The sequence below is a fragment of the Peromyscus californicus genome, unplaced genomic scaffold, assembly GCF_007827085.1.
Source record: "Peromyscus californicus insignis strain IS unplaced genomic scaffold, ASM782708v3 Scaffold_9__1_contigs__length_137607984, whole genome shotgun sequence".
Taxonomy (NCBI): domain Eukaryota; kingdom Metazoa; phylum Chordata; class Mammalia; order Rodentia; family Cricetidae; genus Peromyscus; species Peromyscus californicus.
In genome coordinates, this window is record NW_026294617.1 from 110002631 (window position 1) to 110026040 (window position 23410).

The 23410-nt window shown below is 41.1% G+C and overlaps 1 protein-coding gene and 1 pseudogene across 3 annotated transcripts in view; both read left to right on the plus strand.

Moving 5' to 3' along the window:
• Positions 1-15394, plus strand: part of Tbck (TBC1 domain containing kinase) — a 169716-nt gene extending 154322 nt beyond the window's left edge. The window contains exons 26-27 of one of the 3 annotated variants that reach the window (XR_008216275.1): positions 13510-14429; positions 15285-15394. Coding sequence is in view for 2 of the 3 variants with exons in the window: in XM_052730057.1 (XP_052586017.1) it covers positions 13510-13620 (111 nt within the window). In the remaining variant the exon portion in view is untranslated. Of the gene's footprint in view, positions 1-13509; positions 14430-15284 lie in introns of those variants that run through there. The other 2 variants (XM_052730057.1, XM_052730056.1) reach the window with 2 other exon arrangements.
• Positions 15395-17063: 1669 nt separating this feature from the next.
• LOC128105153 (heat shock protein HSP 90-beta-like) lies at positions 17064-23277 on the plus strand (annotated as a pseudogene).
• The last annotated feature ends 133 nt before the right edge of the window (positions 23278-23410 follow it).

Consider the following 23410-nt stretch of genomic DNA (forward strand, 5'->3'; position numbering starts at 1 on the left):
TAGACCACATGGGCTTAAGAGTTCTTAACAGTCCATCAAGCAGCTGCCCAATATTTCCCTTTACTCTGACATGAACATTCTCCAACATAGGGTATGTAATAAGCAACAAGTTATTTTCAACAAAATTTTAAAAAGTTAAATATCACATATATTTTCTAATCACAGTTCAAAGAAAACATTAAAATCAATAATAGGAAAAGCTTTATAAACTACAAATGCATGTAAGTTCACTTATTTTTGAACACTCAATGAATTAATCAATAAATCAAAGAATTTTTCTGATTTTTTTTGATGTTTGGTTTTTTGACACAAGGTTTTTCTGTGTAGCCCTGGCTATCCTGGAACTCACTTTGTAGACCCGGCTTACCTCAAACTCACAGAGATTCACCTGCCTCTGCCTCCTGAGTGCTGGGATTAAAAGCATGCACCACCAGGCCCAGCCTAATTCTTTAAATAAATGAAAGTGGAAACACAATATACCAAAGCATAAGATTAAGTGGAATTCATCCCAGTGATGCAGGAATGGTTGAGTGTATGCAAATCCAAATCTGATATACCACACCAACAGAATGAAGTACAAAACCATCCGACTATTTCAACTGGTGAAGAAAGGGGCGTATTTTATAGCATGTAACATTAATTTATATAATAAATGATAAGCAAACCAGGTATAAAAATAATGACCATTTATAGGAAGGCAGCTGGCAGTATACTGAACAGTACATAGATAAGAACTCTCTCTTAGGACCTGGAACAAGACAACAATGTCCTCTTTTATTCAACCTTATACCGGAAGTCCTAGTCAGCAAAATCAGACGAGGGAAAAAATAAATAAAAATTGTTAAAATCAGAACAGAAAGAAACTAAATTACCACTGCTTGACATTGACATGATTTCATACAGGAAAACACCCAAGCCCCGGAAAAAACTACCAAGACTAATGAAATCATCAGCTGCAAGAGAAAAAATCAGCAGCAATGCTATTTGTCAATAGCAAATAATATGAAATAGAAATCAAGAATGCAGTCTCGCCGGGCGGTGGTGGCGCACGCCTTTAATCCCAGCACTCGGGAGGCAGAGCCAGGCGGATCTCTGTGAGTTCGAGGCCAGCCTGGTCTCCAAAGCGAGTTCCAGGAAAGGCGCAAAGCTACACAGAGAAACCCTGTCTCGAAAAACCAAAAAAAAAAAAAAAAAGAATGCAATCTCTACTTGTAGATATTATAGCCTAAGAAATGAAATCAGGGCTAGGGAGATAGCTGAGTTTGTTAAGTACTTGCTGTATAAGCATGAGGACCAGCATTCGATTCCCCACAGATCACATGTAAAGAAGCTGTATGCAGTGATGCTCTCCTGTAATCCCAGCACTAAGGATGCAGAGATGGGAGAATCCCTGCTTCCTGCTTACCAGCCAGTCTAGGCAAATCAGTGCTCACCAGGTTCAGTGAGAGACCCTGTCTCAAAAAATAAGACTAAGGGTCACTGAGGAAGACATCCTCTGTCAAAATCTGGCCTCTGTACACAAGTGTATATGCAACTGCACACATGTGCACATCAAAAGAGAAATGAAATCAGTATGCCAAGGAAACACATCCCGGTTCATTATAGCCAAGAAATAGAAACAGCCTGAATGTCCACCAACAGATGCATGGATGAACCAAATGTGCTAAGTGCCTGCAGCAGAACACTGTTTATCCATAAGAAGAATGAACTCACTCACGTCACTGCTAACAATGTGGATGAACAGGAGATCATTATGTTAATGTAATATGGTAGGCATAGGAAGTCAAATATCCAAAGCCTTGGTCTTTTTGCAGTTGAAGTAGTAGAATAGTGGTTGCCAGAGGTTGAAGTGAATGTAGTGTTGCAGTTAGGTAAGTTTAAATGTGCTGCTGCACAGTGTGATGTTGTAGATAGCCATTATATATAGTCCAAAAGCTAGAAGAAAGGATTTTGAAAGTTTTCATCATAAAGAGATGATAAATGTTTAATGAAATATATATTTTAATCTGATTTAAACACTACACAATCTTTACAGATATTGAAATACTGCTCATTAATATGTACATACTTTTGTTTTTATATACAGATGAAAACTCATTTAAAAGTATATACTCCAAAAAATAATAAGTAGGAATTAATTAATTGAGGAATGGTAAAATTTGTACATTGCAACTACAAAGTATTGCTGAAAGAAATTGCTGATCCGACAACTAATAAATGGGACTGTAGACGGAATTTTCTCCAGTCCTGTCTTGCCCAGCAGTCCGGATGAATCTCTTCCATCCATGGTCCCACAGCCACTTATAAAATAATTACTCAGAGGCTTATATTAATTCCAACTGTATGGCTTATGGCTCTGGCTTATATTAGCTGGCTCTGTCAACTTAATTCAACCCCATTCCTATTAATCTATGTCTTGCCATGTGGTTTCGTGGCTTACAGGTACTTTCACATCTTCCTTCTTGGGTGGCTGGATCGCATCTCCCCCGACTCCACTCTCTTCTCTGTATCTCTCTTGGATTTCCTGCCTGGCTGTAAGCTTTCTTACCATAGGCCAAAACAGTTTCTTTATTAATCAATAAGAGCAACACACATTCACAGGGTACAGAAAGACATCCCACAGCATGGGACCTCCTGAAACTGAAAAGCTTCTGTAAGGCAAAGGACACTGTCAGTAAGACAAAACGGCAGCCTACAGAATGGGAAAAGTTCTTCACCAACCCCACATCTGGCAGAGGGCTGATCTCCAAAATATATAAAGAACTCAAGAAGCTAGACATCAAAATATCAAATAATCCAAATTTAAAAATGGGGTACAGATTTAAACAGATAATTCTCAACAAATGAATCTCCAATGGCTGAGATACACTTAAAGAATTGTTCAACATCCTTAGTCATTAGGGAAATGCAAATTAAAATGACTCTGAGATACCATCTTATACCTGTCAAAATGGCTAAGATCAAAAATGCTAATGACAGTTTATGTTGGAGAGGATGTGGAATACGGGGAACATTCCTCCACTGCTGGTAGGAGTGCAAACTTGTACAGTCACTTTGGAAATCACTATGGCAGTTTCTCAGAAAATTTGGAATCAATCTACCTTAAGACCCAGCGATACCACTCTTGAGCATATACCGAAAGGATGCTCAATCATACCGTGTATGTATGTGTGTGTGTGTGTGTGTGTGTGTGTGTGTGTGTGTGTGTGTGTGTGTGTGTGTGTATATATATATATATATATATATATATATATATATATATATATAGAGAGAGAGAGAGAGAGAGAGAGAGAGAGAGAGAGGACATGAGAACTTTCATAGGTTTTTTTTTTTTTTTTGGCTTGCCAAATTAAATAGTTCCCAAAGCTGAAAAGTCCAAGATCCTGAAGATCCAGTGTGTCTAGTGAGCATCTATGCTTACTAGCCATAGATGGCCATCTTTTCACTGTGTCTTCCCATGGCAAACAAGGTAAGGAAACTCTCTTAGAGTCTATTTCATCAGGACACCAAGGCTAGGGGTGTAGTTTAGTGGTAGAGCCCTTGCCTAGTATACATGAGGCCTTGAGTTCATTTCCTAGGATGGAATGGAGGGAGATGGATGGACGGACGGGTGGATGGATGGATGGATGGATGGATGGATGGCAGGCAGTTGATTCTAAGGGTTCTATTCTGGGCTCATCACCTACCCTAGGCCTTTCCTCATAATGCTATCACTATGGCTATCAAAATGAGAACCAAATTAAGAATGCAGACCCAGACCATTACCCTCTTATTAGTGCCATCTCCTTTCTTTCTCAAGCTCTTCCTCCTAGTCTTTAAGAGATTATTCTACCACACCTGTGTGCTGAAAAGACTAAATGATTCCTAAAGCACTTAAAGCCAATTGAGCATACAGATAGATTGTTCCTATAGAAACCTCTGTAACTCCAGATAATCGCTACATAGTTCTTCAAATTTATGTATTTTGATGATTTCTATGGGGTCTTTTATATTTTTAGAAAATGTAATGCATGTTTTTATAGTTGTTCTCAAACCTCTAGATAAAGAGTAGGAAGCAAATCTCCATTGTCAGTTTCAGTAATTCCTTCCCACTTTATTAACTTATATACATTAGCTGTGGTTAGCCTTGGACTTCTCCCTGACTTTCTATGCCGTGCTTGTCCCTGAATATTTCAGCCTGTGGGTTTATATGAGAAAAGAAGGAAAGTTTTAAATATTAGTGCAGCTTGAACATGTTGAACACTGTGTAAAAGGTAAGATAACAGTGAAAACTCTTCTACATAATTCTGTTTCACGGGATGATGGGCAGTGACTTCTGTCAATAGACCTGTGAACTGAAAACTGTCCTGTAGCTATTCAGAAGCTATTATCCTCATAGCTTTTCAGAAGCTTTATGGAGTAAAACATCATCATCATCTATATAGAAATGTAGTAAAGGAAACCATAACTCCCCAGTCCAGACTTTGACCATTTTACTTATCATGTTTACTAGAAGTATTCCATCTAAGGTGTGGTCAGCCCCTACAGCCAGCTCATTTCCATTTTCAATTTTCCAGAACAACAGCCAAGTCATCCTCTGGGTGCTTACTTCCGTGCCCTGCTAAGAAGAAAAGTTATCTTGTCCCAGTCTGTGTTATTCTACCTACCTACCCTGCCCTCCCACCACTTAATTACTCCTAACCACAGGAATGTGTGTGGCTGAGCAAGAGACTAAGCCCAGGAGCCCTCTTTCCTGACCCATGGAGGTTGGAACTTGACTGTGATCCATCACAGCCCTAAATGTTTTGAATTTGAGTTTTTATCATATACATTCTTTTCAGAGCATAGTCAACATCATGGAACATGACCAGGGGCTAGCACACTGTTCTCAGTTGTCCAGTATAAACAAAAGATGATAGATGATTATTGCTGAATTCACTTCCTTGATACACAGATCAAAAGGAAATATACCAGGAGACTCTTTAGGTCTTCTGACACACAGTGTTATTAGATGATGGAATTTTATCAGAAATGCTGTTCTCTAACATGAGCCAGTGTACATTTTCTTAGGTATAAGAACTATTTCAAATAACATTGCTATCATACTTACTTTTTAAATTTTTTTTCTCTAAAGTCAAGACTGGTGGGAGTTCTTTGACTGTATAAGCAATTTTTAAGCAATAACTTAGGGTACATCATACAAAAATCCTAAGTGTTAAGTGAGTATCTTAAATTTTTAAATAAAATTAATTAATATAAAAGAAAAGTTTTTATCTAGAGTGCACTGTACATTTGGGAAGTCTTTGAATCTGTTGAAAATATGTAAATTTATATATTATGCGATTTTGAGAGAAAGACAGTTATTCTATGATTGGCAAAGGGATATATGACCTGGTAACTATTAAGACTCACAGTATGGGCCTACATCATGGGGGCAGAGGTGTTCGTCCACCAAGTACTGCCTTATATCTCATTTGTCTGCTTTTTAAATCTGAATGTACATAATTGCTGAATGTTGTAACTGTAAATTCTTTTATTTAGAAAAGTAAATAAGGGAAAGGAGGAGGAAGGAAACTATATATCTGGAATTTCTATAGACCAGAGCAATGAAAACAGTCTTGAAAAAAAGGTTTACTCACATTGTATGGGAATTAGACCATGGAAGGCAGGGATAGAAGCAGGAAAACGGTTAAGAGTTGAATGGCTATAATCTAGGGATCAAATAATAGGTCAGTTGGGCTATTCCAGTATAGTAAGTGATAAGGAATGATCACATTCTGAATATGTTTTAAGGGTTAAAATCTATATGGGGGGCACAGGGAAGAAAATATCAGTTTTATTGCCTAACTAGCGGGAGGAATGAGTTGCCATTTCCTGAGATGAAGGAGGTTGAGGTAAAAGTGGCTAGAAACCACTGGTTCTCTACGTTTGAGTGGACAATAGGTCTTGGATGGACAGGCTAATAAGCTTATAGCTTAGGGAAGAGACAGTTCAGTCACCAGTGTATAGATGAGAGTTAAGCCCTGAAACTAAATGAAACCACATAGCTGACGAATGCATATGGGGAAGACAAAGCCAGGGCCCAGAGAAGATGGACAGAAAACACACAGCAGCTGGTGAGTTAGTATGAGAATCAGATGAGGCTGGAAGACTAAGGACTGATGGAAGAAAGTTTTGAGAAAGGGAGGGGGCATAGTCAAATGTGTCAGTGACACTGATGGGTGAAGTGGGATTCCAGCCAAAGTAACCCTAATGATGGGATCTGGCAATACATAACATGATAATAGCCTTGGTAGACGTATTGGGGAGTGATAGGGACAAAAGTTTGAGAGAACAGGCCTCATGAAAAGAAATGGAGAAACAGAATAAAACTAGAAGTAAAAGAAATTCAAAGGGCATCTGTCACATTGTGTGGACCTTTTAATTGGTTATTTTATTACTCTTTACTTTTGGGGGGCCTGCCAACCAGCTCCCAAATAAACACGGAGTCTTATTCTTACTTATAAATGCCTGGCCTTCGCTTGGCTTGTTTCTAGTCAACTTTTCTTAACCTAAATTATCCCATCTACCTTTTGCCTCTGGGCTTTTATCTTTCTCTATTTCAGTATCCCTTTCTTTACTTCTTACTCCATGGCTGGCTGTGTAGCTGGGTGGCTGGCCCCTTGAGTCCTTCTCTCACTCCTTGATCTCCTCCCAGATGTCTCCCCCTATTCATTCTCTCTGCCTGACAGCCCCACCTATCCTTTCTCCTGCCTCACTATTGGCCATTCAGGTCTTTATTAGACCATCAGGTATTTTAGACAGGAACAGTAGCACAGCTTCACAGAGTTAAACAAATGCAACACATCTTTGCATCATTAAACAAATATTCCACAGCATAAATGAATGTAACACATTTTAAATTAATATTCCATAACAGGAACTTGCTTGGATCCCAATTCAAATAACTCAAGTAAGCAAATATTGAAGACTAGGTGGATGTATGGAAGATAACCTGTCTCTGTAGCCCAAGCTGGCCTCAAACTTGTAACTGTCTCCAGCTGCACCCTCCAGCAGTATACCTCCAAACCTGGCTGTTGTTATTCTCTAAATGTGATACCACTGGTATTATATATATTTAAGTCTTTTCATTTTAAACAACTTATATGTTAAATGTTACAGTTTCCAGAATTTGCATCAAAGAAATAAAAGAGTGACAAGATTATATGGGAGTAATAATGAAGTAAATTCACTGCAAGTTTTGATCAGTAAGCTGAGCTGTGAACTCACTATACCATTCTAGTCTGTTTTTATATGTTTTAGCATGTTTCTTAATAAAAAGGAAAAGAAAAATAATGGGAAGAAATGAAGTTAAGGTAGCAACTATAGACAACAGAAAGTTAAAACACAGAAATAGATTTCATTCACTATAGTTGGTCACAAACTGTTAAAAAAAAAAAAAACATTTAAGACAGACTGTTATACTATCAAATTTCCTAATCCCAAAATTAGGTTGTTCAAAAACAGAAACAATGTTTATCTGCTTGTTGTAGCCCACATGTATACCACATTATGGATTTCAAATCTCATAGATTCTATTAGAATAGTTGTCTATATAACAGTTGTGTCTCAAAATCCTGGGTTATGTAATGACTTTTTTTTTGTAAACCTTCTCATCTTTTTTACTGAAGAATTAACATTTTCTATTTGTTGTGGTTTCAACATCCTTGCCAAAATTATGTTGAAATTCACTTGTTACTAACATAATGACATATAGGACCTTTAGAACTAGATCAGCATACTGCCCTTGTGAAGAAAGTGGGCCAGAAATGGGTTGGTTACCATGACAGCAGGCTCCTGATAGAAGGGAAGTTTTACCATCTGTCTTGTGTGCTCACCTGAACTTCTGCCATGTTAAGATGGTCAAGAGGCCCTCACCTGATGTGGCCCCTCAGTACTGAACTCGCCCTGTTCCAAAACTGTTTGAGATGAGCTTTCATCATACATTACCTAGTCTGTGATACTGTTATAGCAGCAGAGAATCTGCTCAAGTGCCGGTGTGCACCGTTCCTGTGGTTGCCCGGTGTGTCCTGTACTTTGCACAACTGCCCATGGCAGGGTGTAAAGTGATGAAGGAGCATGGCCTCCCCTTCTCGGCTTTGCAGTGTTGCTGTTTTCATCTTTCAGTGAAATTACAAAGGAAGGAAAAAGGAGCCACTTAGTTGTCACTGCATGTTATCTCTGTGAAAACTCACTTCACATTATATGAAGTACAAATAAACTCCTCCAATAAGTCAGAAGAAATATGTGAATACAAAAATAACAGGGATAGACACTTATCTCAGTTATGGAGAACACAGTAAGAATAGGAACGAGGGGAGGCATTCAGAATCACACCTCACCAGGTAGTGATGGGAAGAAATCAATGGAGTATTAGATATGCCATGCCAGTCTCTCGCTCTGATCAAGGCCTTCAGGAGCAGTCCCAGAAATGTCTTCAGTAATCCAGACAAGACAACATTGTAGTAGTCAGACAAGTTTGCTGTAACGAAGACTTGAGAAAAAGCACGCCAAAGGGTGAATACCTTCTCTGGGCCCATAGATTTAGAGGTCTGTGATGAGGGTGTTGACTGAGCAGAGCCACTTCCCGCATAGAGCCTAGGAAGCAGAAAGAAGGAATGTCCATTTTCGCTTTCATTCTTGGCCCTCAGCCTGTGGGATACTGCTGGCCACTTTCAGGCCAGGTCCACCTTTCTCAGTCATCTATGGAAGCACACTCTGGGTGGTTAAACACACCCAGAAATGTGTTTAACCTAGGCACTTGTCATTTCCATCAGGATCATAGACAGGATTCATGATCAGAGCATGTTGTTTTAAATCGACACAGAGAAATCTTTTTCTTATCTCAAACTTGTATGACTTAGGGTCTTGCCAAATTCTTACAAACTGGTTAAACAATTCACAAGCATTACCAATGTACAATGGCCAAATGTTGCAATACTGATTGTGTTCCATAATTTCAGCATTCCAGAATGCCAAGAGGACTCATAAGGCTAACACAGCACTGGCCTCAACTCTGCCTCAAATAAGTGCATAACTCCAGCTACTCATTACAGTATTCTTTCAAGTTCTCTCACTTGGTACCATGCCCATCCAGAAATAGCATTACCATCCCCCAAATGTAGCATTACTAGGGAAGTTAGGAAGACAAGACTCCTCTGGGTTTGAGCAATGTATTGTTCAGCTTTCTACAGCCCTACATTAGAATGCCAAAATGTTGGGAGTTGTTTTTGCCTTTTTGGGGGGCCTACCACCCAGCTCCCAAATAAATCGCACACAGAGGCTTATTCTTAATTATAAATGCCCAGTCTTAGCTTGACTTGTTTCTTGTAAGCTTTTCTTAAATTATCCCATCTACTTTTTACCTCTGGGGTTTTTTTTTTTTTTTCCTTTTCTTACTTCTGTAATCTTACTTTCACTCTTACTCTGTGGCTGGCTGTGTGGCTCGCCCCTAAAATCCTCCTCTCCTTGTTCTCTTGCTCTTTCTTTTTTCTCCTCTTCTTTTTCCCCTCTATATTCTCTGCCTGCCAGCCCTTCCTATCCTTTCTCTGGCCTTGCTATTGGCCATTCAGCTCTTTATTAGACCAAGCAGGTGTTTTAGAGAGGCAAAGTAACACAGCTTCACAAAGTTAAACAAATGCAACATAAACAAAAGTAACACACATTAAAATAACATTCTACAACAGCAGTGTGTTTGTTAACTGCCCTGTCCCCAGTATGAACTTCAAACTCATAAAGCCAAAGGTTAGATCAGGCGACTTAGTTGTCCCTCTGTGGTGGCTTGAATGAGAATGGCCCTCTGTTCCTCCCTACACCTTGCCGAACTCTGGGCTTTGCTTGCTTGCTCTGCTTGTTCGCTGTCACTTGGCTTTCTGCATGATCCTATTCAGTGCTTCTCTTACACCTTCTCTAGCCTCAGCTTACCATGTCTTGGCCTAAATAACCTCAAGTACTCTGTGGCTACCCCAAAATCCTACTTCACTCATTTTCCTTCTCCACAGAAATTGATTTCCTTTGGACAAACATACCTATCTCTTAGCCCAAGCTAAGATACAGGATAAGGAAAACAAAATGGAATGGCACCTACCAAACCCTGCCATGTACTGTGGTTTGAGGTGTGCTTACCCAACTCTAGACATGCGTACCAGCGCCAGAGAGTACTGACCAGAGCTGTGATAAAAACACAAGACCTTCATCCTCTTTGCATGGGTACACTGCCCACATGTTTAGACTGTGCACGGTCTAAACATCCCTAAACCTCCCAGCAATGTCCAGATCTGTAGGGATCTTTCACTATAGACCTTGGCTGTACAGCCCATTCTTTCCCCCATTGGACTACACTGTAAGAATTGAAGCTTTGGATCTCAGACTAACTGACCTATGATGAATCCCATTGTCCAATATTGGCTCAGTATTGACTGACACTGAAATCAGCTAGGGTGGGCTCTAAGCAAACAACTGGTGCTGGAGCACAGCCTCAGAAACTCATTACCAGTGTGGAATAGACCTTGATACTGCTGCTTTATGAAAAGCACCAGACAGTTCTGCTGGCTTTATCCCCCAGCCCACTGGAGCACCCTGAACTTCCACCAAGGGTACTAGCTCAGTATGTCCGGGTGTGTGCTTTCCCTCTAGACCTTTCCTCCTATGGCCAGTCTCTCCAGCATTTGCTGAGGCTGCTGAAGGTCTGCCTCCTGAAGAGGGGAGGGTAGAACCAACAAATACCTACATGTGTGGTTCCCCCTGTTCCACCACAGATCTCCATATGTGACTTGACTTCTTATCACAGTGAAAGCCAAACCCAGCATATTCAAAGCCATTTCTTTCCTTTCTAACCTATAAAGCTCTTACCAAAATACTGTCTGATCATTGTAACAACTTCCATCATCAAATTTGAATTCCTATTCACTTCAGTAATAATTCAGTAATTCAGGAGTCAGTAATGAAAAAGTAATGGAGTGAAAAGGCGGTGGGGGACAGCTTCCTCAACACCTGTTTAAGTCAGAAATGCTACCAAGTGCCCTAATGACTGCTTTTGTAGCCCCATATTGCTTTGTGTTAATTGTTTGATTACCGTCTCCTCCATTCATAAATACCTCAAAACCTGGAACAGTGTCTCATACTGACGAGACGCTCAGGGAAATGAGCAACTGGGGAAAAAGAAGGGCTGGAGTGGGAAAGATGAAAAGATGTAGCCGTGGTTCTGCAGCAGGACCAGTATTTGACATGGATGACTGGAACCACAAAGAATGAGAGCAGAACTCCCAATCTTGTGTGCAAATCCAACAGTTTTTTTTTTTTTTCTTTACTGCAATGCAGTTTGGATCCTCTCAAGGCAATCTGAACATCTTCTATCTCCTCGTGCTCCCGTTCTGCCTCCCTTTTCAGACCACCCACGTAGCAGCAGCCTGGCTGTTTCCCATTGCTTCCCTCTGCCGAGGTTGCCATTCCAACTTTCCAGCTCTACAGCAACCTGATTATTATGTCCATCGATAATGGGACTCTTTACAGCTTTACAACACCAGTTAAGAGATTAGTTAAATGTACACTAGTCCTTCCCCACTCATTTTCTCACTTCTAAGGTGTTTGTTTTAAGTGCTGAAAGCTGGGTGCTTCCCCACAAGGCCCTTCAGTATGCTATGTTTATCTAGGATTTCCAGCCTCCATGGTAATTGTACTGCTCCATGTGGGAAAGCGCAGCTGTGCCAGTAATCATTGGTATGGCACACTGCTGCCTGTACATTCAGGTGGATGAATCTGGTGCCGCTGTTCTTGAGGACTAGGCTTCAAAGACAAGCAAGCAAGGCCAGGCAGAAGAGGAGCTCACTGTGGCCTGTGGGACACCTTTCTACATGCAGCAGCACAATTTCCCTAACATTATTTCTGACTAAAGATTTCCAGCTGGTACTTTAATGGAGCACAGGATTTGAACTGTAAATGGCCATGTGAGTCTCAAGGGACTAGAGTGAGTGATGGAGAAAGAGGTGTGGTCAGCAGTATTGGCATCCATTTATGTGAACTGCTATGAGGAATGCTGTAACCACAGTCCAGCAATACATGCTCTGCCTACACACTGACACCACTATCCTTTTGTCTTAAGACAGTATTTTGTACAATTGTCCCTGAAATTTAAGGGGGCTTGGGTTTTTTTATATATCTTTTATATTCATGTTTATTTTGTTTGTCTTTATGGGCTCATGAAACATAAGGGAGATGTCTTTTAAAGTATACATTCTTGAGTCTCAGATTAATAAAACACAGTCTCTGGATCTGAGACCTTGAACATATCCTAACCAAACTACTCAGTTGACTCTTTTGATCCCTAAGCTTGGACCACTGTGCTAAAACCTAACTATTAAGCCTCAAATATCTGCAGGAAGCAATAGCCCTATGAGCAGACACTAATCATCTTTGTTGAAATACCTGAGGTCAGGATTTTGTGGAGTAATGAGAAAGAAGTGTAGGCTACAAGCTGCCAAGGAGAAGGAAGGGCATCCTACCAGGAGGAAGGAATAAAGACAGAAGAGTTGAGGAGCCAAAGGAAAACTTGCCTCCATATTTTCCCCCAGGTTTAGTAGTTATTTGTCATGATTTACTTCAACATAGCAAATGTATGTTGACCTCTTGTCATGGACCAACACTGGGAATAAAAGGAAGTAGAACTGAGCCACTTCCCTCAAGGGGGTTACAGTTCGTTAAAGGGAGCTCTTAAAATGAGTCATTTGAATAAGTTCGGTAAGACCAAAGATTGAGGACCAAGTTAGAATCTTTGAGAGCTGAGAGAGACCCTAACAGAGAGAAGGTTAATACTGCACAGGAGAACCAGTCTAGATGGTGACAGGAAAACGGGCCAGCACTTCAGGAGTACAGTGAATGGGGAAGGGCAGTCAGGGACCCTGGAGAGGCCAAGTCTGGCAGAAGTCTGTGTCTGTATAGCTTTTACAGAGTCCTGTGGGCCAGCCATCTAGAAGGTCTCCTGGATGAGGCCTTATGTATTTCAAGTTGATGATCTCAAAACGTTCATTTGATTTCTTCAAAATCATGCTACAGCCAGAGTGTGCTCTCTTGAGACATTCTACATAGAACTGTTGTGAAAATTTTACCATAATATTAAAACGTGTTCAAAGTAGATTTGGGGCTGCTTTAGCTATCATGGAAGGTTATAAAGGAACAACATCAGAAAGGAGTGGCTGTAAGTCCCTGGGCAAGAGGCTAAGGAACTAGGAGGAACTCACTCTCTCTACAGCCTTTTGCGCTGCATTCAGTTAAAGTCACCTGTTAAAGCACATCAGAACAGAGAGCCACGTTTATCCCATAGCATAAGGAGGTTTTTAACAATAGATGATTTAGTTTATATTAAAAGACAAATTACCTATGCAAAAGTGACAATAGCAACTATTGCTATAAAAATACCTGCCTCTCACAGCCTGATAAAAACCAGGATGTTGAAGAAATCCTGGAATGACTTCTCTAACACTTTCCTCTTTTCAGTTCGCAGCTCACCTTGTGAAGATGAAATATCCAAGAGTCTGCACCCTAGATGGTGGAATTAATAAGATTAAGCCAACAGGACTCCTCACTGTCCCTTCTCCTCAGATCTGAAAGACCAAGGGCATGGCTGACAAGGACAGAGTGGCGTGGCCCCCTGAAGCATAGCTCTTCACAGTCTGTCACACTGACATACAAATGGACATCCAGACCACTGCAATGCCACAAAGTTTTGTCATGAGATACTTTGGTAAATTTTGTGAGTCAGATGTTCACCTGTCTGAGCAAGAAACTTGACTGCACATGTATTGCCAAAAGAATTTTCTTAATAGTGAAATCTGATCATGTATTTTTACCACACTGCCACATAAAGCCAGAGGAATTCTGCTGACAAGGCAGATCTAGCATTATCAAGAATCCGCGATGCACTGAGAAAGCAGCATCCACTGCACTGAGCAAACTGTCCGAACAAAGGGGTTCAGAAATACGGCGTGAACTCACCCCCTCTTCATCATCGCAGAAATCAGAAAGCTGTTCATAATAAACATGGCATTTGGTAACTCACAAACAAGGGGTGTGTGTGTGTGTTTAGTCCATTGTGACTCTCAGAGAATTGGAATCTCAGAAACCAGCCATATTTGATAACTTGTTTGTCCACTTCCCGTAACGGCACTCAGCGAGGCTCAAACAGCTTTTTGGTCTAGCACACACAAGTCTGCACAGGCAGAGACTATAATCTTATCTCTATCATGATGCAGAGCCGGCGTCTCCTCCTACTGCTCTACCACAGAACAGCATTCTTTTTGTGGTAAATACAGCTTCTCAGACTGTGGCAGCGTGCACAGGTCTAAGCCAGGCGGGGTCCCGGCGCTGAGAGGGAAAATGGACACAAGCTCCTGCCCCTAACCCAGAAGCCATCTCAGGTTAATAACCACTCACAAAGGAGAATTAGTTTCTCCAAAGGAGTCTCACTGGGTATATAAACCACACTCAAGTTCAGGCCCCATGCCCAGCAGTAGACGGCCAACACAACACGTACTCAATTGTATTTTTGGAGTTGTTTGTTTGTTTGTTTTTTGTTGTTGTTTTTATTTGCCTTTTTTTTTTCTAAATAGAAAAAAGAAGGTATGGAGTTGGAAGGGTGGGGAGGATCTGGGAGGGGTTAAGGTAGGGGAAACCATGATAGAATATAGTTAGTATGAAGAAAAAAATGATTTTTAGTTTTTTAAAAAAGGCTCCTCAGCTCCCATGGTTATGTCTGCAATCTCGAGAGAAAGGAATGAAGGAGGGCAGACAGAGAAGGCAGAAATAGGAGAGAAAAGGAAGGAGCATGAGCAAGGGAGAAAGGACATTCCTTCCCCCCAAGACACGGACTGGGTGCTGGCACACCCTCCTGCTGTCACGCAGCGGCCTGACGGTACACATTCGCTGCAGCCAGGGAATGACAGGGAGAGCTGAGGTTACAGCCTCTGGCTGAGAGCCATCTCCGCAGCTCAGAAACCCTGATGACACTGTGGGAAGAGAAAATGTGTACTGAGAGCCAGCCAGGAGCTCTGCCTCAGCCGCATTACTTGAAAAATTAAGGCCCGAGCTTTACAGAATTGTATAGACCACAAATATGTAATCAGAAAAACGAAGACATTTCATCATTTGAAAGAGGAACATTCTTTTTTCAGCTTTCTGAAATGGGAATATATCTTATAACTAGTGAAATAGGTTCTTTAATTTCAATTTTGCTTCAAAAATATGCCCTTTTCATAACTTCCGTTCCTTTTCAGAGTGAAGACTGTCTACTCTGAACATCTGTAGAAGCAGCTCACGTTTCTGGGCCATGATTTCGTTCTTACTGTTACTGTCTTGACTCATTTGCATCTAATTTGAATGTTGTGTGTGCACGCCTGTGTGGGTGCTGGCACCTCTGCAGATGGTGGCATCTACTTAGTCACTCTTCTGAGCAGGTTTGTTTGTTTTGTTTTTAAGGTGAGGTTGCTGGCTGAACCTAGAGCTCACAGGCTGTCCAGACTGAATGGCCAGCAAACCCCTGGGTCTTCCTGCCTTCAACCTCCAGCACTAGGATTACGGACACACACTGCCACCATGCTCAACTGTTTAGTTGGGTTCTGAGGATCCGAACTCAGGTCTTCATACTTGGCAGGCAGGCACTCCCCCCCACTGAGCCATCTCCTCAGCCTGCATCGATTTGTAAGCAAAATATACTTTGCAGACCATAAAAATCACCCTTTATGGTATGTGATTCAGTGGTTTTTCATTATATTCGTAAAGTTGTACTGTAGTTACTACTAGTGTCTAATTCCAGAACATTTGCATCCCCCAAAACCAAAATACTGCATTTATTTGCAGCCATTTTTCCATTAACCTCTACTTGGTCTTTGATTTCATTTTTTGTACATGGAGTAAGACAGGGATCTAACTTCACTTTTGCATGAGGATATCCAGGTGGGCTGCAGAGATGGCTCAGCCTTATAAAGGCTAGGCCCACAACCAAAATTATACTTGGTTATTCACCAAATATCTTTTGAATATCTACTATGTAGGATACTAATGTAACCAATAACTATCATTTTGTGATCCTTACATAATTCCTAAAGAAAAATAGGCTTAGAAAAACTGAGCAATATTCTCTAACATCATTTTTTTGACCAACATGTAGCTTGTCAATTGCTACTGGTTTCCTTCAGTCTTTGGTGGTTTAACTGTCTCCACAGTGAGAACACAGCAGTGATAATGAACTCAGAAGGGTTGGCCCAGGCCTTAACTTCATCTTCCAGATAAGGCAGGGAAGAGGGGAATGGAGTGGTCTAGGCTTGTCTTGGTAGAGTGACAGATGGGAGGGATGGAGACATGAGTGCTGTGAAGAAGCTATCAGAAGAGAATATTAGCTCACCTCCATCAGGATCTTTCATGTGACTTTTCTTAAAATGTAACACACTTAGGCTTGTTCTAAAAGATGGGTACATGTTTTGACATAAATTTAAGTAATATTTAATATTCTCAACTATAACATTTAGGGCATGTGTGATGATTAACATTGTCAACAGGTTCTACACTCACCTAGGAGACAAACCTCTAGGCATGTCTGTGAGGGAGTTTCCAGTTGGGTTAATTGATGTGGGAAGACCCACCATAGCTGTGAGAAGTGCTTTTCCTATAGGCTGGGGTTCAGGATGGAATAAATTAGAGAAAGAAAGCTGAGCACCATCATTCATCTATGTCTGATTCCTGACTGAGGACATACTGTGACCAGCCACTCCAAGCTTCTGTTACCATGACTTCCCTTCTGTGATACAATATATTCTGAAACTGTAAGCAAAAATAACCCCATTCTATGCTGTTTCTGTCAGGGTATTTTACCTCACAAACAAGAAAAGTAATATAGCATGTTAGTCCATAGCAGGTCGTATCAATAAAGTTGACCTTAGCAATTGTTTCTTAAAGTAAACCATGGTTTATAGGAGTCCTTTATGGTATATTATTGACCCCTACTCTGTAACTATTGAAACTATTTCTGGCATCTGTAGGCTCTTCTACCTGGAATGCCCTTACTACCATCATCAGCAACACACACACACACACACACACACACACACACACACACACACACACACACACACACACACACACACTTATTCTTCATGATCCAATGACAGTGGCATCTCTTCAGGCCTCTCTGGTTTATCCATGCTTCCTTAACAGCCTCAAGTCTGACAAGATATTCCAGTTATACCTCTAGAAACAGACGTTACATCCTTTTGCTATTATCTGTTCACATTTGGGTCCCATGTTAAAATGAGAGCAACTTCCCAGTTAGGGATCATGAGCTCCTTCAGCAGCACAGTTCATTAGAGATGATCGTGTGGTATAAAAGTGAGCTGAGTCTCTAGGTGTTTTCAAATGCGTATGACAGGAGAAAAACATCCCATAGTAAGTTTCCTTTTGTCCTTCCAAACTTATCTAGAACCCAATGGCATATACATAAACCCGCATCTCAGTTTACTAAGTAAAAATACAGCTCTAGATTTTGATAATTCTGTAAGTTGGAATAGATAACCTTCAACATGGTGAGTAAAATGAGTTCTATCCATTTTTTAAACAGATATGGTGTGGCATTTTAAATATATAAAATATCTAATATTTAAGATTGACAAAGAAATACTCATGTCAGAAATGAAAAGGAGTTCTTAAGCCACCTTGTGCAACCTAAGCTTGGCATGTGAGTCAGATGCAGTTAGGGCCTACCTTACTCTGTACTACCATTAGGATTTCCTGTCAAGATGCCTGAGGAAGTGTACCATGGAGAGGAAGAGGTAGAGACCTTTGTCTTTGAGGCAGAAATTACTTAGCTCATGTCTCTCATCATCAATACTTTTTATTCCAACAAGGAAATTTTCCTTCAGGAGTTGATCTCTAATGCTTTTGATGCTTTGGAGAAGATTAGCTATGAGAAACTGATAGGCCCAAGTTGGGCAGCAATAAAAAGCTGAAAATTGATGTCACCCTCAGAAGTGCAAGCTGACTTTGGTGGACATGGGCATTGGCATGACCAAGGCTTACTTCATAAATAACTTGGGAACCATTGTCTGGCACACAAGTACTCATGAAGATTTTCAATGCTGGTGCAGACATCTCCATGATTGGGCAGTTTGGTGTTGGAATTTATTCAGCCTACCTAGTGGTAGAGAAAGCGGTTGTGATCACAAAGCACAATGATGATGAGCAGTATGCCTAGGAGTCTTCTGCTGGTATATCCTGCAGATAGTTCATGCAGACCACAGTGAACCCACTGGCTAGGGTACCAAACTGATCCTTCATCTCAAAGTAGACCAGACAGAATACTTAGGGGGTGGGTCAAGGAAATGGTAAAGGAATACCCACAGTTCATAGGCTATTCTATCACCCTCTATTTAGAGAAGGAACAAGAGAAGACCAGTGATGATGAGGCAGAGGAAGAGAAAGGGGAAGAAGATAAGGATGACAAGGAAAAGCCTAAGACTGAAGATGTGGGATCAGATGAAGAAGTCAGTGGCAAAGATTACAAAAAAAAAAAGAAGATTAAGGAGAAATATAATGATCAGAAAGAGTTGAATAGCCAGGCAGCGGTGGCACATGCCTTTAATCCCGGCACTCAGGAGGTAGAGCTAGGTGGATTTCTGTGAGTTCAAGGCCAGGCTGGTCTACAGAGCAAGATCCAGGACAGGCATCAAAACTACACAGAGAAACCCTGTCTCGAAAAACCAAAAAACAAAATAAAAAATGAAAGAAAGAGAGAGAGAGAGAGAGAGAGAGAGAGAGAGAGAGAGAGAGAAAGAAAAGAAAGAAAGAAAGAGAAAGAAAGAAAGAAAGAAAGAAAGAAAGAAAGAAAGAAAGAAAGAAAGAAAGAAAGAAAGAAAGAAAGAAAGAAAGTTGAATAAGACTAAATCTATCTGGACCAGAAACCCTGATGACATCACTCAAGAGGAAGATGGAGAATTCTATAAGAGCCTCACCAATGACTGGGAAGACCATTTGGCAGTCAAGCACTTCTTTGTAGAAGGTCAGCTGGAGTTCAAAGCATTGCTCTTCATTCCTCAGCAAGCTCCCTTTGACCTTTTAGAGAACAAGAACAACATCAAACTGTATGTCCATCGTATGTTCATCATGGACAGCTGTGATGAGCTGATACTTGAGTTCCTTAACTTTATCCATGCCATGGTCTAAGGACCTGTCCCTGAACCTCTCCTGAGAAATTCTCCAGCAGAGCACGATCCCGAAAGTCATCCACATAAACATTGTGAAGATGTTCCTTGAGTTCTTCTCTGAGCTGGCTGAAGACAAAGAGAGCTACAAGAAATTTTATGAGGCGTTCTCTAGGAATTTAAAGCTTTGAATCCATGAAGACCACTAACTGTCTCAGTGCCTCTCTGAGCTCCTCTGCTGTCACAACTCTCAGTCTGGAGATGAGATGACCTCCCTGTCAGAATATGTGTCTCAAGTGAAGGAGGCACAGAAGTCCATCTGCCGTATCACTGGTGACAGCAAAGAGCGGGTGGCCAACTCTGCCTTTGTAGAGTGTGTGCAGAAGCGGGGCTTTGAGGTGGTGTATATGACTGAGCCTACTGATGAGTACTGTGGGCATCAGCTCAGAGAGTTTAATGGGGAGGGCCTGATCTTGGTGTCTAAGGAAGACCTGGAGCTACAGAGGATGAAGAAGAGTAGAAAATGGAGAGAGCAAGGCAAAGTTTGAGAATCTCTGCACACCCATGAAGGAGATCTTGGATAAGGAGGTTGAGAAGGTGACAATCTCCAATAGACTCATGTCATCACCCTGCTCTACTGTGACAAGCACCTATGGCTGGACAGCCAACATGGATCAGATCATGGAGTCCCAGACACTTCAAGACAACTCTACAATGGGCTGCATGATGGCCAAAAAGCACCTAGAGATCAATCCTGACCACCTCATTGTAGAGACGCTGTGTCAAAAGGCTAAGGTGGACAGAAATGACAAAGCTGTCAAGGACCTGGTGGTGCTGCTGTTTGAAACTGCTCTGGTCTCACTTAAGGATCCCCAAACCCACTCCAACTACACCTACCACATGATCAGTCTAGGCCTGGGCATTGATGAAGATGAGGTGACAGCAGAGGAGCCCAGTGCTGCTGTCCCCCTCCCCCATACACACCACACTTGAGGATGATAAGGATGCTTCTGGCATGGAAGAAGTAAATTAGAGACCCCCTGGGAAATCCACGCCCTCTGCATAGTTTCCCTGTGGCTCCTCTAGCAACCTTAACTGGCCCTGACCCACCTGCCTCTCTGCTCATGTCTAAAGGATCTCTTCTGTCCTTGTACCTTAAGGCAGGAAAATCCCCTCCCACAGAATAGCAGAGTTGGGTATTGTATATTGTGGGGGTTTTGTTTGTTTTATTATATTATAAAATTTAAGGTATTCAAAATAAGATGCAGTTTTATAAAGAAAAAAAAGAAATGAGAAAGAACCAGGAGAAGATGTAAGAGGTCCCTGGCATGGCAGGTATCAGCAGAGAATACAGAACTGAGTTGTACACTCACAGGGACCCAAAGCATAACCCTGATCATCTTGAAAGGGAATTCATGCTAAGACTTTCTAAAGTGACAGCATCACAGAGTTCTGCCCCATGCCCTGATTAGAAAGAACTGCCAAAGAGAGAAGCTACAGAAGACACTGACATTGAAGTTCTCAGTGTGGGGAGATAAACCCATTGTAGACAGATGGATTTAGAACAGGCGCTAGGGCATGTGTTTATTTACTATTTAAAACTGAGGATTATAAATTATATAAGACTTAGAAAATATTTGCAGACCTTCGTAGGACCCATTGAGTGTTCCCCAGTGTCTCTAGAGGAATGTCCATGGTTGTTTTCTGCACTGGAACTCACTAAGGCAAGACTACTGCATTGCCACCACAGGGCTGGCTGTGTGCTACTGTCTGTCATGAGCAGCAATCCCATGGCTATATATGCTGCCTCTCAACACACCTATCATTAATCAAACTCTGCCATTTTTCTTGATAAATATTAGTGTAAAGGGGAGAAACAAGACGATACTTATTATAGCTTTCTGTTGGGCTGTTCAATCTGAAGATCAAAACCAATCCCTTCGGTTTTGTGTGGAAAAGTCACAGACATTCCTGTCTCATGGTTGACATTTCACAGCACATGCAGTTGGTCACCCACCATCTCTCAATTGCCTATTATGCAGGTTTATCTCAGATATTACAAATACAACATGTGTGAACTATAAAAATTAGAATATGTCTATGTTCCTGAGTACTTTCCTTGCTAAAGCCTTATGATAGGTATTTGTCACATGAAGGTTAAACTTAGACCTTGGCAAATTATGGGTTCTGTCAGTAGACCATGGCATACATAGCTCCTACTGTGGCAATCAGACCTAACGTCTCCTCCTGGATTAATTGCTTAATTTTGCATCCTTTCAGACAGTATATTTTTAGCTGGCACTGTCTACAGCATTTCAATAATCCTGTTCTGGTCTAATGCTCACGATAGTCACAAACAGCATGGATGGGTACCAGGCACTACGCTGCCAAATTTCCAGGACTTACACATTAATCCTCTGGGTGGGGGAGTTAAAACACTGCCCTATCTTGGCTTAAAACTGGTGTTGGAACTACAACAAAAGCATTTAAAGCATTAGGTCAGATTCTAAATATTACTTTTGACACTAAGGTAGTCAACATTTGAAAATATTACTATATAGATACAGCTTTCTTAAAAAGACAGTGTGGACTACCAGCCTTTCAAATAGCAAGTTAAAATGAGCACAGCATAAAATCCTAAGACAATAATGCAAAAGTGACAATTTTCTTGATAAGTCTGAAAACTTTTTTGACTAATAAATTTTTCTCAATTATATTAACATACATTTCAGTCTTTTGGGGAAGAATAATTTAGTAATTTACATTCTACATGGTGCTGGTTACTGGCTGCCAGCAGCCAAAGATACCTGTGCCAATCTCTTCCAAACTCCCTTGGTAGTGATCTCACATTGTGGTAGGCCATACTTAACCATGTCATGAGTATTTATATCATGGAAATAGACAGTTGTCACAATTTGGGGCCTTTTTTTGTTTTGTTTTGTTTTTTTGAAACAGGGTTTCTTTGTGTAGTTTTGGTGCCTGTCCTGGATCTCGCTCTGTAGACCAGGCTGGCCTCGAACTCACAGAGATCCACCTGGCTCTGTCTCCCAAGTGCTGGAGAAAGGAAATAACACGAGTTTCAATCCATTATACATTGCTTTAGGGTCAACCTAGGGCCAATATCAATGTCACATACTATGTTGAATACAAAGTTGAAGCACAAAAAATTGATCTGACTCCTCACGATGACATGGAAATACCATTCATTATCACCTTGCAGAAGAGTACCTGTGTCTCTCCCCCTACATGCATAATGAAAGTGGAGACATAAAACCTATGTGTGGAGTGTAACTGATATGCCAGTCTAAGAGGAGATGCACTGTTCTTTGGGTTTCTTGCTTCAACTTGAACACAACATTGCCCAGAAAACTGAGAATAGTAAAATCTTTGATGTTCAGGACCAAAGTTGGCTTAGACATCTTTTTCTGTCTTACCTATGGACCAGGCACAAAGGATTAGAAAGTCCCCAGTCAGATATGAAAGACTGGTGGGAGGGAGTTTAGTTGCTGGGTCTACTAATCATAAAAGAGAAGAAATAGACATAGTTTAAGTCATTTGATAGCTTAAAGATATTTTTGTGCTCAGAGGTTAGCTGTCTCGACAATTTATTACTTGTCAGATAGCACATTTCTGAGATTATTTTAAGATCATTAATAAACCCATATAGAGTCCATGTAGAATCATTGATAATAAGCCCATAAACTCCATGTAGTGTCATTGATTATTGGAAAGAAATATATATGGTACTGTCTCAAGGCCAAATCTCAAAAGGACGAGTTGTAGAGTAGTGCATGTCAAGAAGCAGATCTATTTCAGTGGTGCACTGGTTACTTTTCTGTTGTGATAGAACACCGTTACCAAAAGCACATAAGAAGAAAGAGTTCATTTTGGCTTATGGTTCCAGAGGGAGAGTCCACAATGGTGAGAAAGGCTTGGCAGTAGATGGACAGAGCAAGAAGTCGAGATGTGTCTGCAGAGAGAGTGAATGGCATGGGGAAAGGCTACAAACTCTCAAAGACCTCCCCCAGTGACATTCTTCCTCCAGTAATGCTCTTCCATTTAAGGCTCCAAAATCTCCCCAAACAGTGCCACCAAGCAAGGACAAAGCATTCAAATATGTGAGCCTAAGGTGGGGGTGGGGGGTGGGGTGGGGGGCATTTCTCCTTCAAACCACTATAAAGGGTAGTAGGGGTTTGTCTTGTTTTTAAACT